Below are 16380 nucleotides of genomic sequence, written 5' to 3'. Positions count from 1 at the left end.
GCTTACATTTAGTTCCAGATTATTTGTCTGGAAACTTCATTAAACAAATGTTCGCACCCATTTCCCCGTCAAACATCCAGAACATTCATATTTAAATCTCAGAACAGTTAAATCTCATATTTGAAAATAATTTTGTTTTGAAACGTACAAATTAAAGTTACAAATTCTTAAAAGCATTTTCCTCAAAATGCTGTGATCTTACGTCACCTCCTCGCTCTTCATGAGGTTTTTATTCATCTTTTTTGCCCCATTTAACAAATTTTTCTCTTTAACTTTGAAAGAACTTTTCACTAGTAGCACAGAGCAGAATCAGCCTTTCAGAATAAAAGCCCAGAGCACAGTATGTTTTTCACATCCTTTATTTTTAATTAAAAAAAGAAAACAAACAGAAACGAGCTTCGACCAATGAGGCTCTTCAATTTCTCTCCTCAAACTGGGATTTGTTCTTCAGCAGGAACGCAGCCAGGTACTCGATGGGGTTCGGCGGTCTGAAAGCGGAAACGGAAACCTTCAGCGGAGGCATTTTAGGCAGAGTGAGACCAGAAAGTTCAACATTTTCACACATGAATTTTAACGAGTAAATATTTCCTGAATGAGACGACAGGACGAGCTCGCGCAGACTGCAGGTCACAGCGGCGCACGGAAGCACTTCTGGGAGTCTGAGTGGAAAACAGACATGGACGAGGTTCAACACGGCAAACACGTCGACCACGCTGCCGCCGCCAATCAGAGCGCCATTAAACAAGAAGCACCGAAGCTGTCGCCCAGCACGGAATTACAAACTATCCCTACTGCTGAGGATCTGCTTCCCTATTGGGTTGCGTAGTTATGCTGCAATAGGTGTAGGCTGCTGGGGATTCCCATGATGCACTGGGTGTTTCTTCTTCACTCACTATGTGTTCACAGACCTCTGCTGCTCTTGTTTGGGAGGACATGGTTTGAAATTTCAGAATCCAGCGAGGCGTTTGTTTCTTCTACACCGGAGCGCTGATCCAGGAAGCAACTCCAAACTTTGCTCCACACTTCCTGAGCTCTTGAAACACTTATAGCCCCGCCCATCTGTACTCGTGCAGCAGGCTAATAGTACGCCAGTCTGTATGAACACAGCAGCTCACTCCGATTCTGCTGCAGGTAGACATGTCCATGATTGGTCACAAGCTGCCAACTCTGTCTGTGTGTGTGTGTGTGTGTGTACCTGTCCTTGGCGAGCACCGACAGCCCCTGCAGCAGGATCGGGACCACCGTCTGGTCCAGGTACGCCCGGGTCGGCAGCGCCTGCAGGTCCACTTTCTGCTTCGACATCTTCTCTGCGCTCGCCTTCTCGTTCTCCACCGTCCTCTGAGGAGCAGCAGCAAAGCATGCTGGGAGTTTGCGGCAGGCTTCACATCAAGCACAGGGCTGTGTGTGTCTGTGTGTGTTTTACCTGGATGTTGTCTGTCAGGCCATACTCTGCGTGTGGGTTTTCAGAAACCTGCAGGAGGATTTTAAACACTTTGATCAGAGAAACAGGTCACACGTTGTGTGTGTGTGTGTGTGTGTGTGTGTTACTCACAGGTGTGTGTCCCTCCATGGACTGCTCCACCTCTGTGTGATCTGAAACACAAAGAAGAGCTGCTGAAAACTGTGCGTGCAGCTGCTGCACAGAGACACCATGAGCACCCCAACGATTCATTTATCAATCCTGCTTGTATTTGATTCATAGGTGGTCAAATTCAATTAACACGTGACTGATTTAACCATTGCAGCTCCACACAAATGGTTTCCCCTCTGTGCTGCCAGGTAGACGAGCCTAAAGTGGCTGGTTTTTCCATTAAGTTTGGCACAAACTAACTCACATCTATAACTGTATCGATGCTGACCCCGGCGGATTGATAAAAAAGCTCAGGAATAACAAACAGGTGCAAAAATACACCCGTTTAAATACAGAGAAGTGAAGAGTCGCAGAAATGGACATTTTCTGAATGGAGTTTGGCGTAGATGAACTTTAAACGGAACATCTTCAAGTCTGTTTGCGGAATTAACGCCGTCGAAGGAAAATCTCTGAACGTCTTTGTTTCCAAGAGGAAGCCTGTGGAGCAAAGAGCGGCTCAGCTCGTTTCTCCCGGGCTGTGTCTCCGTTATCGGCACCGAGCCTGCGCCGCGCTGCAGGCGGGCTAGCTTAGCCCCGCATTAAGGCTTCTTTTCTGCCAAATTAACTTCTCCTGAAGCGGAAACCGACCTGCTGAGATTCAAAGCGACCATTAAACAACGAAATCAACCGGAAACACGGAGCAAAGAACCCGAATTACAACAAAAACCGCCGAAAAACGCCATCAATGGCCAACAATCAACCTACCGTCCGCCATGTTTGTTGTGGATCCGGCGTACCAATGCTTCCGGTCTCCTCAGCGGCACTTCAAAATAAAATACCCTTTATTTATTCATAATTTGACACAATAAATTATACTGTTGGTTTTCTGTATCATTTATATAATTTCGTATATACAAAGAGCATAGAAATAACTCAGGAAGAACGGTTGTCATCAAAAGAGAGCACAGACAAAATAAAACAAGGTTAATTTAATTAGTATGTTTTATTTTATTAGACAGCATTTTAAATGAGACAAAATCATCTGAAGTAATTTGTAAAGCAGACACCGCTTCTGCTGTAACGAATATTATTTTCATCATGTCAAGAATATTTTCCCATAAAATATCCAAACACAGCACGTTTGTTTTTCTCAGTCTCAGAGTTTCGTGATGGAAAAGCTGGTTAGCAAACTAAGGCTACGTTCACACTGCAGGTCTTAATGCTCAATTCCGATTTTTTGATCAAATCCGATTTTTTTGTCTGCTCGTTCACACTACAAATAAAATGCGACAGCAAACGTGCTCTAGTGTGAACGCTCAAAGCGGCCGCATGCGCAAAAGAACGTCACACCCAACGCGCTCTGTTTAGACCCAGAGCCAGTAGCGGTTTTAGATACGGGCGACACGGGCGGTCGCCCGGGGCGGCATCGTGTCGGGGGGCGGCATAACGGGCCTCGGCAAAAAAAAAAAAAAAAAAAGTTGCTCGTACTCATGCTGCGCGACGTCAGCCAGCGCATACTGGGAATGTTACAGGCACCGATCGGTTTTCTATCGCCCATTTGCTGGGAGTAAGGGCGCCCTCCGTTCGCCAGGTGCGCCTGCTGCTTGCTGCACAGGGAGGAGAGGGCGGGGCGGCGGGGGATTCTCTGGTGGCTGGAGCAGCATCTAATAACCAACTCAAAAAATAAAACAACATAAAATCAAATCAACAAACACGAAAACACCAGACATCATGATACAGACTTATCATTTGCACCGATGTTTTTTCGAAATTCTGTACGCGAAAAGTGAGCGCGAGAGCCCTCGGTGCGCGTGCTCGCTGCTGAAGTCAAAGTAAACTTTATTGTCATCTCCGCTACAGACAGTCCAGCATATAGAGAGACGAGACGACGAGGCTCCAGTTACAGCAGTGCAAGTAAACAAACAATAAATATAAGAGGAGTAAGAAAATAAATATACACTTTAGGACTCGGGGTAAAGGATCAATAACAATTTAAAATTTACAGTTTGATGATTTAAAGTCTCACACACAACCCGTCGAAAGGGGAGGGGCCTGCTGCTTCCAAATAGAGCACATTTCGTTTATAATGTTGTAAATCCAAGCCCATTATGGATTCATGATTTGAATCCTGGGTTGTGTGAAATCTCAGAAATGCACCTTAGACAAAGTGAATCTGTGAACTAAGGTGTAGGTCTGTTAGGTTATGTTGTGGTGATCCTCGGGTTGGGGGATTTGTGTTCATACTGGAGTGAACAATTAAAACCAAGATGGACAAGAACAGTTCAAAGCCATCAGGTGCTCAGTTTAGAAAAAAGAGAAAAGAAGAGGAGGAGAAACGAGCAAAAGATGCAGGTAAGCAGATGTGTGATTGGATGATGGCAGGTCATCCTGAAACAATCAGAATCAGAATACTTTATTAATCCCTAAGGAAATTATGTGGGTCACAGTTGCTCCAAGAAGAAATGGTAAAAATAGTAACAGTAACAGACTAAACTCCAAACAATACATTATGTTACAGATTTGAATATTAATTAGTCATTGTCAGTTGTTGATTTGTCCTGTTCTCATTGTATGACGAATTATGATGGCCGTTTGGTAGCTGTTTGCATACAATGCATACTCTCTCTCTCTTCATGTGTGTGTGTGTGTGTGTGTGTGTGTGTGTGTGTGTGTGTGTGTGTGTGTGTGTGTGTGTGTGTGTATGTTGGGGGGGGGAGTTCAGTCTTCCAGAGGGAGTGTTCGCCCGGGGCGCCAAACAGGCTAGGACCGCCACTGCCCAGAGCAACAGTATTGTTTGACTGATGGCCCTTAATATAAAGACTTCGGACTTTACGTTTCCCAATTTTTGCTTTAAGTTATTTTGTTATTTACATAATAATGTAAATAACCTAATAATGATCCTTATTGCTGTTTTAGAGCAGCGGTGCTTCAAAGGATAGCTGCAGATTATACAGTACAAATAAAATGTTCACGTTGTCTTCCCAACAGTTTCACTGGATGTCCAGGAAGCGTTCACGATGTCTTCTCCGGCGCTGATAATTGGCGTCTGTCTCATGAAAACACCAGACATCATGATACAGACTTATCATTTGCACCGATGTTTTTTCGAAATTCTGTACACGAAAAGTGAGCGCGAGAGCCCTCGGTGCGCCTGCTCACTGCTGAAGTCAAAGTAAACTTTATTGTCATCTCCGCTACATACAGTCCAGTATATAGAGAGACGAGACGACGAGGCTCCAGTTACAGCAGTGCAAGTAAACAAACAATAAATATAATGATCCTTATTGCTGTTTTAGAGCAGCGGTGCTTCAAAGGATAGCTGCAGATTATACAGTACAAATAAAATGTTCACATTGTCTTCCCAGGAGTTTCACTGGATGGTCAGGAAGCGTTCACGATGTCTTCTCCGGCGCTGATAATTGGCGTCTGTCTCGTGTCAGTGACGTAAAAGACGGATTTAATGCGACCTGACCATCAAACAGCAGTCGCTTTCTAAAACATCAGATATGTATCGGATTCAGTACCACATACGAAAGTGACCCAGATCGGATTTGTGCCGTTCACACTGTCAGACCATGTTCGGATAGATGGTCGCATAGGTAAAAAAAATCGGATTTGATGCGCTTTCGCCTGCAGTGTGAACGTAGCCTAAGGCTTGGGCCCCACCTTCGGATCATCCTGACGCGGTCATCAGAAGTTAAAACATGCTTTTTAAGAAAGACTGAATTTTAAACCAGTTTGACTCATTAAACATTAGGGGTGCAACGATATACAACATTCACGGTTCGGTTCGATACTTTGGTGTCACAGTTCGATATTTTTTCGATACAAAAAAATGTTCATGCTTTTTTAATTTGTCATTTATTAAAATTATAAATATATATTTTAACTCAAAAGTACAGTTTTTAAATTTAATGTTGCTGAAACAACAAAATAATAAAAAAAATAAATATATCTGATGGAGAAATCACTCATCTTTGGAAAAGAGAGTTTATTACAGAGAAATGGCTCTTTCCAAAATAAAAGCTATACTATACGCTTCTTCTGGGCTATATTCTCAGCAGCATATTAAACATATCAGGTCCCCATAAGGAGAATCCTGTGCTAACGGCTGTCTAAATGACTCGGGTAAAGTTTGTAGCATGCGTGCTTGTTGTTTTTGTCTGCTTCCACTTGTCTTTGCACTAGGATGCTGTCGGAGTAAATGTGCAGTCATATTCGTTGTGTTTTGTCCATGACGCGCTTACCTTCAGGGTCATACGTCACATGAAAACCAAAATAGTTCCAAAGGCCAGATCTGAATGAGGGTGGGGGAGGTTCAAGTTGCCATGTTGCAACGAGCTTAGCTTCTGTCTTGCTAGCTTGCGCTGTGCTCAGTGGTTCTGCACTCGACAGTGCAACCTAGGCGGAGTAGTCGAGCGCAGATCCTCTGAGCGCTCAACACAGACAGCATCGTCAGAAGAAAAGTTGATCAAATAAATTACAAATTTTGTATTGTTCGATACATATGCGTACCGAACCGAAAGCACTGTATCGAACGGTTCAATATCGATACGAGTATCGTTGCACCCCTATTAAATATGAAATTAATTTTTTTGTGTTTTTAATAATACAAAATCATAAAATGACAAAAATCCTTCCACACAAAGAGGAAGTCAATCTTCAGTGTGTGAGGATGACCTCCTGCCTTCATCTGGAGCCCGTTTCACACGGACGCCTGAACATGCTGAAGTCACTAAGAATAACCTGGAAACCTTTAAAGTCTTACATTTGCTCAGTTTTCTTCTGCTTTCTTCTCTTCGTTGTGTCTGGTTACTTCCTGCTTTACTTGACTTGTCACTTCCTGTCACCATGCGCTCACAGTCTGCGTTCAGCTTTGGTATGCTTGAGGTTTTTCAGCTGTTTAAAGCCGACAAACAATGACAAACAATGACAAACAATAAAAAGTATAAACGTGAACAAAGATGATTTTAGCTAAACGGCAGTAAGACAAAGACCATTTAAAAACCATTATTCACAAATGCGATTGTTAAAAATGTCCTGTTAGTACGGCGTGCTGGCCTCAGAGCGAACCAGGCTGACCCACGCACACTCGGACCTCCATCATAACACAAATGACGATATCCAGAACACCGCCTTCCAGCCTGCACGCGCTGCTACATCAGAACTAAAAAACAGGCCGTGTGGAGCCAGCAGGTGAAAGAATCCGAACAGCGTCAAATTTAAATCTTCATTCACGTCTTTGGGTCGAGGCTCGTTTCTGTGCATAATGCACGCGCCAGCACAGGAGGACGCGCCCTGAAGTCAGACGCTCATTAGAGGAAGCCACGTCATCAACGGGAACACTAGGACAACGTCAGGAGTAAAAACCATGCAGGTGATGATTAAACAAATGCATAAACTTTGGATGAAGAGTGAAGCTGGTAAAGAACTTCGGATCAGAGGAGCAGATTTCAATCTCCGGAGTCGGCCGAGCTCGGTGCTCCTCACAGGATGAAGGGAATGATGGCTTTCCTGGAGCGAGGGTAGTCCTCGAACCTCTGCTGGTAGTTTCTGCAGAAAGCACAGTTTCATTTCAGAGGAGAGAACTTCTCATGATGATGTTTGGGTTTAACAGCCAGAAACACAAAGTGAAGCCTTTAAATGGAAACTGTGCAGCATTTTTATCAGCGTTGTGTGAAACATGCTGACGCTGTGCTCTACAGCACACGCCTCAGTACCTTTACGAAGCCCCCCGTGCAGGACTGACCTGGCACTCAAGTATTTCTGGACTCCAAAGACTTTTTAACGAGAGCCAAAGAAACTCAGGGACTTAGTTTCTGAGCACTTCGCTTAGCCGGACACTCGGAATGGTCAGAAATGTGTTTCCTGTTGGAGGACCAGCTGTCTTAATGATCACACTCTCCCAGTCGCATCAGCAGCGGCAAAGCCTCGTCAGAGGCTCGTTACCTGTGGTGCATGCAGGCTCGGGGCCCGATGGAGCAGATGGTGAAGAAGGCGAAGGCGAAGGCTGGCAAAGACCAGACAGCCACAGCGTATCCACACCACTCCACGATCTCCCCGAAGAAGTTTGCCCCAGACACAAACTCGAACATGCCCCCTGAAACACAGAGACAGCAGCGGCTTAACGAGAGGCAGCAGCCCCGGCGGCTAACGGCGAGGAGGTCTGCTCACGAGGAGGATGCGATGTACCATGGGGGACTCTGTAGACAACCTCTCCAGGTTTCCTCAGCCCACGCAGGATGTAGTCACTGTGGATGTTGACGATCATACCGAGTGCAAACACAACAATACCTTCAAACACAGACAGAGTTCATCAGGTGCGCCTGTACAGCTTCACAAGACAGGTAAAATCACCTGGTCTAAAGCTCCACCCACACATCACTTTGTAGCTGACAGCTTGGCACTTTGGGTTTGGTTTCCTGGGTAACCAGGTAGCCTTTCGCTGAGTTTTACCTGCATAAACTTACATGTTCATACGAGCTGCTGTCTTCTTTGAGGCCTGGTGTACGTCACCTGATTCCTTTTTTCTTACGTTGAATCGTGTTGATGGCCCAACAACCAATAAGATTATTATTAGTGTCAGAGTTCTGTTCCCATGTGTAAGATTAGCTGAACTAAACTTATAAAGACGTGATTATGAGTGGGCTTTGATCAGGAATATAAATTTAGCTTGTCTGCCAACGGTCCAGGACCCTGAATCCAGACTGCAGACTGTAATGCAGGTTCTGTGTGTGGTCTCCATGAAGCCGCAGAGCATCATGGAGACCACACACAGAACCAGAACACAGAACCAACCAGCCACATGCTGAAGCCGAGTTGGCTTTCCTGTCGTAGTTTTATCCCAGTGTGGAAAACAGAAGACTTTTAAAGGTAAAAGTCAGCAGATGTTTGAATCAGCAATCATATACATGGTGACCCTGACATGACCTCTCTGTGTGGAGGCGTGGTGGTGGAGGACTTCACTGCATCTTCCTCCTACGACTGCTGCCTTCTTGATGTAATGATAACGGATGATGGTGATTGGTCAGTGTGGTCTGGATTAAAGACCAAAGTCACTACGGGACATCCAGCTACGACTCCCATCATGCCCTTCACTGACCCACACCAATCAAAGCCTCGCTGTTAAATATTCCTCTTTAAGGAAAAACCCACCAAGGACTGTGGGTAATGTAGTTTTTACAGCCTCGAAACGAAATCTTCAGGACAATGGTGGCGAGGCCTCATGGTGACTGGTGGGTGTAGCTGTGACTCACCTGCAGTGAGGCGGGCGCGGGTCAGCCAGGTGTCCTCAAAGCGAGCGCAGTGTAGCAGGAAGTGGCCCTGCAGGAAACCGTTGAGCGAGCAGAAGATTACGGCGAAGACTATGATGATCAGCGGGATGGGTCGTCCTCTGGTCAGGAAGGCGTAGATTATGCTCCTGAGGGACAAACTCATGTTACCTTCTGTTTGAACTTCACCACCCTTCAAAGTAAAAGTCTCCAGTGATCTGCAACGACCCCCCTTCCAGTTTGACATGGAGCTCCCACACGCAACAACCTTAAGTGTCAGTGGGTTAGAAAACCCTCCTTCAGCATCTGTTTGTGTCCCAGATAGAGGAAACTCCGCCCACGGACAGGTCTGTGTGCTTACCTCAGGACTGTCTCCCTGATTTTTTTAAATAAACTCTAAAAAATGAAACAGATGCATTTTCCAAGAAGTGTTCAAACATCCACCCAGAATTCCCGGTTTCTCCACTCGTCATGCCATGATGACATAATTCAATGGCATTTTGTCAGAATCACTGAGGTGCACGCCTTTGTGTCTGTGCCCCAGGTGAGTTATCAGTTATCAGCGAATGATTATCACTTTCAGAGTTACTGTTGTGATGTAACTACAGCAATGATCTTTTTCAGACGCGAGGTTAGCCGTGTCAGCAGGTCTCCTGCCTTCAACACTTATTCCTCCTGATTCAGTTCAATTCGATTTGATTACTGCCAATTCATAACAACAGTGGCCTCGAGGCGCTCTCTATTGTAAGGTAAAGAATAACACAGAACCAGGCTCAGGGAGGGGCGGGGCCATCTGCTGTGACCGGTTGGGGTGAGAGAAGGAAGACGGGATGAAGACATGCTGTGGAAGAGAGACAGAGGTTAATAACAGATATGATTCAATGCAGAGAGGTCTGTGAACACATAGTGAGTGAAGAAGAAACACCCAGTGCATCATGGGAATCCCCCAGCAGCCTACACCTGTTGCTGCATAACTAGTTTTTCAGCATCACTCTGAAACAGGATATTTGTCATTTTTATACTGGGAGAAGAAAGTCCTACATCATGGTTTCATGTGTGCACTGAAGGCCATATCCTGGTCAGAAACAGGTCTGAGGTCTAGCAGGACAAGCACAGAGATGAGTCCACTGTCAGAGGCCATAAGAAGATCATTTGTAACCTTCACTAAAGCTGTTTCTGTGCTGTGATGAGCTCTGAAACCTGACTGAAACTCTTCAAATAAGCCATTCCTCTGCAGATGATCTGTTAGCTGTTTGACAACTACTCTTTCAAGGATGTTTGATATGAAAGGAAGGTTGGAGATTGGCCTATAATTAGCTAAGACTGCTGGGTCTAGAGATGCTTTTTGAGTAAAGGTTTAACTAGTAGATAATGAGTCCAGTAATACAGACTGTGGTGGTTATAACAGGCTCCATTTACATGCCTCCGCTTCCAACAACTGTGGACTGTGAAATCACAGCAGTGACTCCTGAACTGATCACCAAATATGGGATGAATTTAACTATCACAGGTGGACTTCCAGCTGGAAGAAGCGAGATGGCAGCAGAAAAACCAACTTACACTTAAATAAATCAGCCCACTTTAACTCTAGTTCGTACAAGTAGTTTAGTGCAGTAGTGCAATAGTAAACTTAATATCTTGGGCTTTGAAAATGCCTAAAGTGAAGACAAGGAAGACGCAAGCTGAGCTGTTTAACGAGGAAGATGACACTAGCCAAACCTCAACTAGCATCGAAGCACCGGAGGATGAAGCGATGCTAACCAGACCCGGCCCGGGCCTGACACAGACAGCATGGACATCGTAAACTTGGACCAAATTAAGGGAGGGACAGCACCCACCAACTCAAGGCAATCAATGGCCTCTTTTGAGTAGCGGTTGCTGAGGAATGCTTTGGAGGCTCCACCGGCGGTGGGAAGGGCACATTGTGCAGTGGAGGGAAACCACCCTTGGATGCATCTCCGAGGTCCATTGTATCCAAAATAACCAGTTACAGGATGAAAGAAGAAATACTGAAGACAACTTGGCAAAAGTGTCGATTTCAATTCGACGGGAAGGCTGTAAATTTGGACCATGAGGTCCTGAAACAAAGAAGGCAGTACTCCGAGGCAAACAAAGTGTTAAAGGATAAGAAAATTCACTTCCAAGCTCCTTTCCTGCTAAACTCAGACTTTTCTATGATGGAATGATGTTGTACAGATCCATGGTGGAAGCGACGAATGACATGAGGGAGTAGGGTTCCGGTTGCAGCTCTGAAATCCCGTACCACGCTCCTGGAGTAGGTTCAGTGGCTGAGCTGGTTAGGAAGGCTGGGAACCCCAGGGTCCACACTTTCCAGTAAAAACTCCAGGTTTTTAGCAGCAGGACCAGTAGGAATACTGCGATGCAGTGGAAAGTAGATATAACCGCCACAGGATGAGTCTTACTGCTCTGTTGATGTCTAATATATGACCACTGCAGAGTTGGAAACTTAAGCACATACAATGAACAATGAACTATGGCAGGACTTACGCAGACCCCCAGTAGGACTTTACACACTTTTCTAACCCGCATGAAACCTTTTCTAGGATAGACTACTTCCTAATTTTCAGTAAAGACCTTCATACAATATCCGACTGCAAAATAGGAACTATGGATCAGTCTGACCACAGTCCCGTATGTTTCAATCTGAACTTGGAGTCAGATTACAGAGACGTTGTGGAGGCACAGAGCCATCTGAAAGAGCAAATAAAAATCGATATCAACGAATACATACAACAGAACGATAACAGTGAGCTTGATCCTCCAATTCTTTGGAATCCTTGTAAGAGGTCTCAACAAACTAAATTTAATCAACTACAAAGAGATTTTTAAGTGTTGGAAAATAACTCCAGAGGAAAAGGGAACCACAAATTAAAAGAACAAATAACGAGGAAAAAGAAGAAATAGATGTGATCTATACAAAGGACATAAAAAAGTGTTTTTAATTCAATTCAATACATAAAATTAGGAATTCTCAAACCAGTCGGATCCATGATAAATTACAGGACAGTCAAAGATGCTTCGAGCTATAAAGATGTGCATCCTCCACTAGGGCTGCCACAAACGATTATTTTTATAGTCGACGTAATCGTGACTAGTCGACTAATCGTGGCAGCCCTATCCTCCACGCGATCAGGCAAAAGTGGAATTTAACTATCGTCTGGATGTCTCCGTGTGTCTGGAAGTGGCTCACTGAGCATTCGTGAACTTTTTAAGTTTTGTATGCAAAGTTTTAAACCCAGTATTTTGAAGTGTATGCGTCTCTGAGCTCGTCTGTTCATTGTTCTAAAAATATAACCTTTTGAAATAAGATTGTTCTTTGTGTTAAACACTATAAAAACAAAACGAACTTCGTGGATAGCACGGCTGGATGTAACGATCCCTCCAATGATAAAGCACTTTGGAGAACATGTTTACAATAACTATTGAGACAATCCTGAACTCGATCCCACTGAAAGTCAAATGTTTCCCAACATGCTGGCACAGACTGCAGGGTGTGCCTGTCAGCAGCTCTGTTATAAGTAAGTGCACATGATATATTCGCTGTCACTGGTAACAAAGAGTTTGTGTGGCTGAATGCAGCCCTGCAATGAGAGCGAGCTCCGCCTGACAGCCTGCTCCAACAATAATGGAAACCTTTCTGTAATCACCTCAGAGATTTCTTCTGTTTATCCCGTTTAGGGTGACATTACAGCCAGGAGGCTCTATTTAAAGGTTCCAGGAGAGAACAAATGGTAAATGGCCTGCATTTGTATAGCGCTTTACTCAGTCCCTAAGGACCCCAAAGCGCTTTACACTACATTCAGTCATTCACCCATTCACACACACATTCACACACTGGCAATGGCAAGCTACATTGTAGCTACAGCTGCCCTGGGGCTACAATGTAACAATGCAGTAGCGCAGGTGTTTAACTGAGTTTAGGGTTACCTGTTTTAATGGAAACTCATTATTTATGCTGGTGACAGTTTTGATCATAGTTTATAATATGGGAAATGGTAACATGGCTCAATCGCCCATCCATCCACTCATTTTCTTCCACTTATGGAAGCCCCCATGGCCGGGTTATGGGGACAGCGGCCTAAGTGAGGATGCCCAAACCCCCCCTCTCCAGTTTATCCAGGGGAACCCTGAGGCGTTCCAAGGCCACCCCGGGGCCTCCTTCGGATACGCTGAAACACCCAGGAGGCATCCTAGTCAGATGCCCAAACCACCTCAACTGACACCTTTAGATGTGGAGGAGTAGTGGCTCTACTCTGAGCTCTTCTCGGATCGCCGAGCTCCTCAGCCTCTCTCTAAGGGAGAGGCCATCCACCTTGTGGAGAAAGCTCATTTCTGCAGCTTGTGCCACTTGTGATCAAGCTCATGATGAAGGTGAAGGTCTGGAAAGGGGACTGGGGGGTGTGCTCCAGCTATAGGGAGATCAGACCCTTCAGCCTCCCTGTGAAAGTCTTTGCCAGGGTGCTGGGAAGGAGAGTCCATTCGTTAGTCGTACCTAGGATACAGGTGGAACAATGTAGTTGTTGTCACCTTCAAGGAAGAGTAGTCCAGCTCTTTACCTTCTCGAGGTACTCCAGGGTGCATGGGAATTTGCCCCACCAGTCTACATGTGTTTTGAGGACTTGAAGAAGGCATTCAATCGTGTCCCTTGGAGTGTCTTGTGGGAGGTTCTTCAGGAGGTGCTTTAAAGCTCTCAGTTTACCAGTCGGTCTACGCCCCTACCCTCACCTATGGTCACGAGCTGTGGGTAGTGACCGAAAGAATAAGATCGCGGATCAGGCAAAATGAGCATCCTCCGAAGGGTGGCTGGCATCTCCCTTAGAGACAAGGTGAGAACTTTAGCCATCCGGGAGGGGCTCAGAGTAGAGCTGCTGCTCCTCCCATCAAAAGGAGCCAGCTGAGGTGGTTTGAGCGTGTCCAACTGGGAGGAGGCCCCAGGGCAGACCCAGGCCATGCTAGAGAGATTATATCTCTCGGCTGGCCTGCTGTAAAGGCTGGAGGAGGTGGCCGGGGAGAGGGAGGGCTGGGCTTTCTGCGTGTTTTAAATTGATGACTTTGTTTTGTCGCTGTTGTTGGGCTCTCTCTGCTATCCTTTTTCTTTTGATTTACTTGTACTTTTGTTTTAGTTAGTCCACCCAGACATGTGTGCCATTGTGAACGAGTGGGAGGGAGTCTTGTGAGGGTGGACTAACTTCTTTATTTATTTGTTTTTATGTTTGTTTGTTTATTTGTTTGTGCCACATCCCTCTACGAACCGTACAGTTATTTCTTTTGGATATCTCATTTTATATCTTCAACTATAAATACATAAAATATACATAAAATTCATTGACATGGAATTTTATTGTTGATGCTCCATATACTAATACCACATAAATGTGTTCTTATAACTGCAGGAAGAACAGGAAGCTATGTGGGCATATCGCCTGTATCGTCTGCCAAGACTGCCCTCATTACTAAGAAGAAGAAAGCAGAAACAGAGATTTTAAAAAGGTGACAGTTTTCCTTCCATGACGGCGCCGCTGCAGTGCACGCGCTCCTGGGAGCGGTGGCGTTAGTGAAGTTAGTGCGTCGCGTCCATACCATGTAGTACTGTTATATGAATCGTAAAACCATACAGTAATGTTTATAATAATGTGTGTACATTATGTTACAATAATTTCCTACTTGCACATTATTTTTTGGTTTAAATACTACTAGTGCTTTAATTTGATTATTTTTAAAGTCATGTGTTTTCTGTGTCAGTCTTTTAATTTGACACAAGGGGAGACGACAGGATAATCTTCACAGGTGGGCAGACTTGAGCAGGTGTCGTACTGGATCCTAGAACAAGAAACATCCAAAGAAGAGCTGTGAACGTCCTTCAAGATGCCTGGAGATCTGTTCCTGCAGATGCTCACAGAGCTGCTCAGACTGAGCTGGAGGACACAGAGTTCACACGGCCGTCCTTCAGCCGCGTCTCAAACATGCGTGGATCTGCACTTCCACAGTTTTAGGTGGAGCTGCTCAAAGTAAGTAAGTAAGTAAAGTTTATTTATATAGCACCTTTCACAGACATGTGTCACAAAATGCTTTACATGGTAAAAACACAATACAGTCATAAATCCATCATAAAAAGCCTGGTCTAATAAAAAGCTTTTTGAAATAAAAATGTCTTTAGCTGCTTTTCGAAGGTCTCCACTGAGTCCAAACACCGTGGAAATAGGGGAAGTGCCACACAGTCTGGGTGCAACAGCTTGGAAAGATCGGTCCACTCGAGTTTTAAAACAAGTGATGCGGGACGACTAAAAGGTTAAACGAAGGAACACTCTGTTCATAAATGCTCTGACTTGGCTCTGCTAACGAGTCATTACTCCTTCTGAAATGACACCACGGTTTAGACACTCGCGCCTCGACACTATGAATAATCAGAAGTTTATATCGTGAGTGTTTCTCTGCTGCACGCGAGCATGAGACCGTACCTGTGGAAGTAGTGCAGCATGAAGGTGCCGATCAGCAGCCTCCTCCCGGTCCCGGTCTCCGCGGGGAGCAGCAACAGCAGCAGCGGCACAAAGAGAGCCGGCACCTCCTGCAAGAACCAGCCGAGCCTGGCCGGGCAGCAGCGCGCCTGCGTGGGCGCGTAGCGGCCGTACTCTGCGCAGTTTTGCATCTGCCGCAGCAGGTAAGCACCCCCACCCACCACCATACCCCAGCTCAGGTAAGACACGACGGCCTCGCGGCACTCCATCACACCCGACAGCAGCCGAGAGGAGGGGGGAGGAGGAAATGGGGGAGGAGGAGAAGGAGGAGGGTGCTACACGTGACCTACTGGCGTCCCGAGTTCCTGCTCAGCCGGTCTCAAAAGAAAAGAGAAACCGAGAGGGACGTGGTGTCTGTGTGCGCCCGGTGTCCTACCCGTGTTATCATGTGACGGTGACTTCTGACCAAACCGAACCATAACAAATATTCACAAAGGGTTAAAAAAAAGAAAAAAGAAGAAGAAGTACATTTGGGGTTTGTGATGTGCGCATGCGCAGCGTATGCCGAGAGACAACGGCTCTATCCCAATTCAGGGTCTGCAGCCTTAGAGTACGCAGCCTTAACGGTCCACAAGGGCCGCGCACTCAAAGACCGCTAAGGCCGGAAGTGCGAGGCTTGTGAAATGGGCGGTCTAGCCTTCGTCGCGCTGCCCAGGTTGCCTGGCAACCATGATACTAACAGCTGGAAACGTTTCATACAGCTTTGTTTGACAGAAATGAAGGAGAAAATCTTTTGTTCATTTGTTTGTTTGTTTCTACATGAGCTTTGATCATTCTCTGTAAGATTAAGCTCAGCTATTGAACGGTGTATGTTTTAAAGTAAAGGCTTTAAAACCAAGTTAGTACAAACGTCACTAATGTCACATAACTTTGCCGACATGTGGCCAACAGGAATGTTTTAATGTTCTTAGTTATTAAACATTTGCACATAAATAAGTGACATAATATTCAGCACTTACTTAAAGTTCACTCTTCGGCCGCCCCTCATCCGCAGTTTTTTTTC

The 16380-nt window shown here is 45.3% G+C and overlaps 2 protein-coding genes across 5 annotated transcripts; both read right to left on the bottom strand.

Moving 5' to 3' along the window:
* Positions 1-343: 343 nt before the first annotated feature.
* On the bottom strand, positions 344-2382 carry dpy30 (dpy-30 histone methyltransferase complex regulatory subunit). The gene is made up of 5 exons (XM_084929881.1): positions 2336-2382; positions 1553-1593; positions 1424-1471; positions 1196-1338; positions 344-488 (listed from the first exon to the last, which is right to left on the bottom strand). The coding sequence occupies exons 1-5, from the start codon at positions 2343-2345 to the stop codon at positions 416-418; spliced, it is 315 nt and encodes a 104-aa protein (XP_084786007.1). The 5' UTR covers positions 2346-2382; the 3' UTR covers positions 344-415.
* A 172-nt stretch (positions 2383-2554) lies between these two features.
* On the bottom strand, positions 2555-15979 carry srd5a2a (steroid-5-alpha-reductase, alpha polypeptide 2a). 4 transcript variants are annotated; one of them, XR_014800359.1, is made up of 6 exons: positions 15321-15979; positions 8827-8990; positions 7763-7864; positions 7520-7670; positions 7320-7438; positions 2555-7123 (listed from the first exon to the last, which is right to left on the bottom strand). XR_014800359.1 is itself a non-coding variant. In XM_084929862.1 (5 exons), exons 1-5 carry the CDS (start codon positions 15584-15586, stop codon positions 7375-7377), a joined length of 747 nt encoding a protein of 248 aa, XP_084785988.1. In that variant the 5' UTR covers positions 15587-15978; the 3' UTR covers positions 2555-7374. The 4 variants fall into 4 exon arrangements, 3 of the variants coding, with proteins under 3 accessions (XP_084785988.1, XP_084785987.1, XP_084785989.1); XM_084929862.1 differs by having other exon boundaries at positions 2555-7438; positions 15321-15978; XM_084929861.1 differs by lacking the exon at positions 7320-7438 and having other exon boundaries at positions 15321-15971.
* Positions 15980-16380: the final 401 nt, after the last annotated feature.

This window comes from Perissodus microlepis, chromosome 6 (genome assembly GCF_051167445.1).
Source record: "Perissodus microlepis isolate ML-2025 ecotype Zambia chromosome 6, ASM5116744v1, whole genome shotgun sequence".
In the NCBI taxonomy this organism is placed as follows: Eukaryota; Metazoa; Chordata; class Actinopteri; order Cichliformes; family Cichlidae; genus Perissodus; species Perissodus microlepis.
Note: the sequence above shows the minus strand (reverse complement) of the source record. Positions and strands in the feature narration are given on the sequence as shown.

Excerpts from the sequence above, each read along its gene's own strand:
- dpy30 (XM_084929881.1), bottom strand. Across the intron at positions 1,472-1,552 it reads CCATGGAGGGACACACACCT|GTTTCTGAAAACCCACACGC; the intron begins GTGAGTAACACA and ends ATCCTCCTGCAG. Across the intron at positions 1,339-1,423 it reads GCCTGACAGACAACATCCAG|AGGACGGTGGAGAACGAGAA; the intron begins GTAAAACACACA and ends GCTGCTCCTCAG.
- srd5a2a (XM_084929861.1), bottom strand. The coding sequence starts at position 15,586 with ATGGAGTGCCGCGAGGCCGTCGTGTCTTACCTGAGCTGGGGTATGGTG. Across the intron at positions 8,991-15,320 it reads ATGCTGCACTACTTCCACAG|GAGCATAATCTACGCCTTCC; the intron begins GTACGGTCTCAT and ends TTTGTCCCTCAG. Across the intron at positions 7,671-7,762 it reads TGTCTACAGAGTCCCCCATG|GGGGCATGTTCGAGTTTGTG; the intron begins GTACATCGCATC and ends TCTGTGTTTCAG.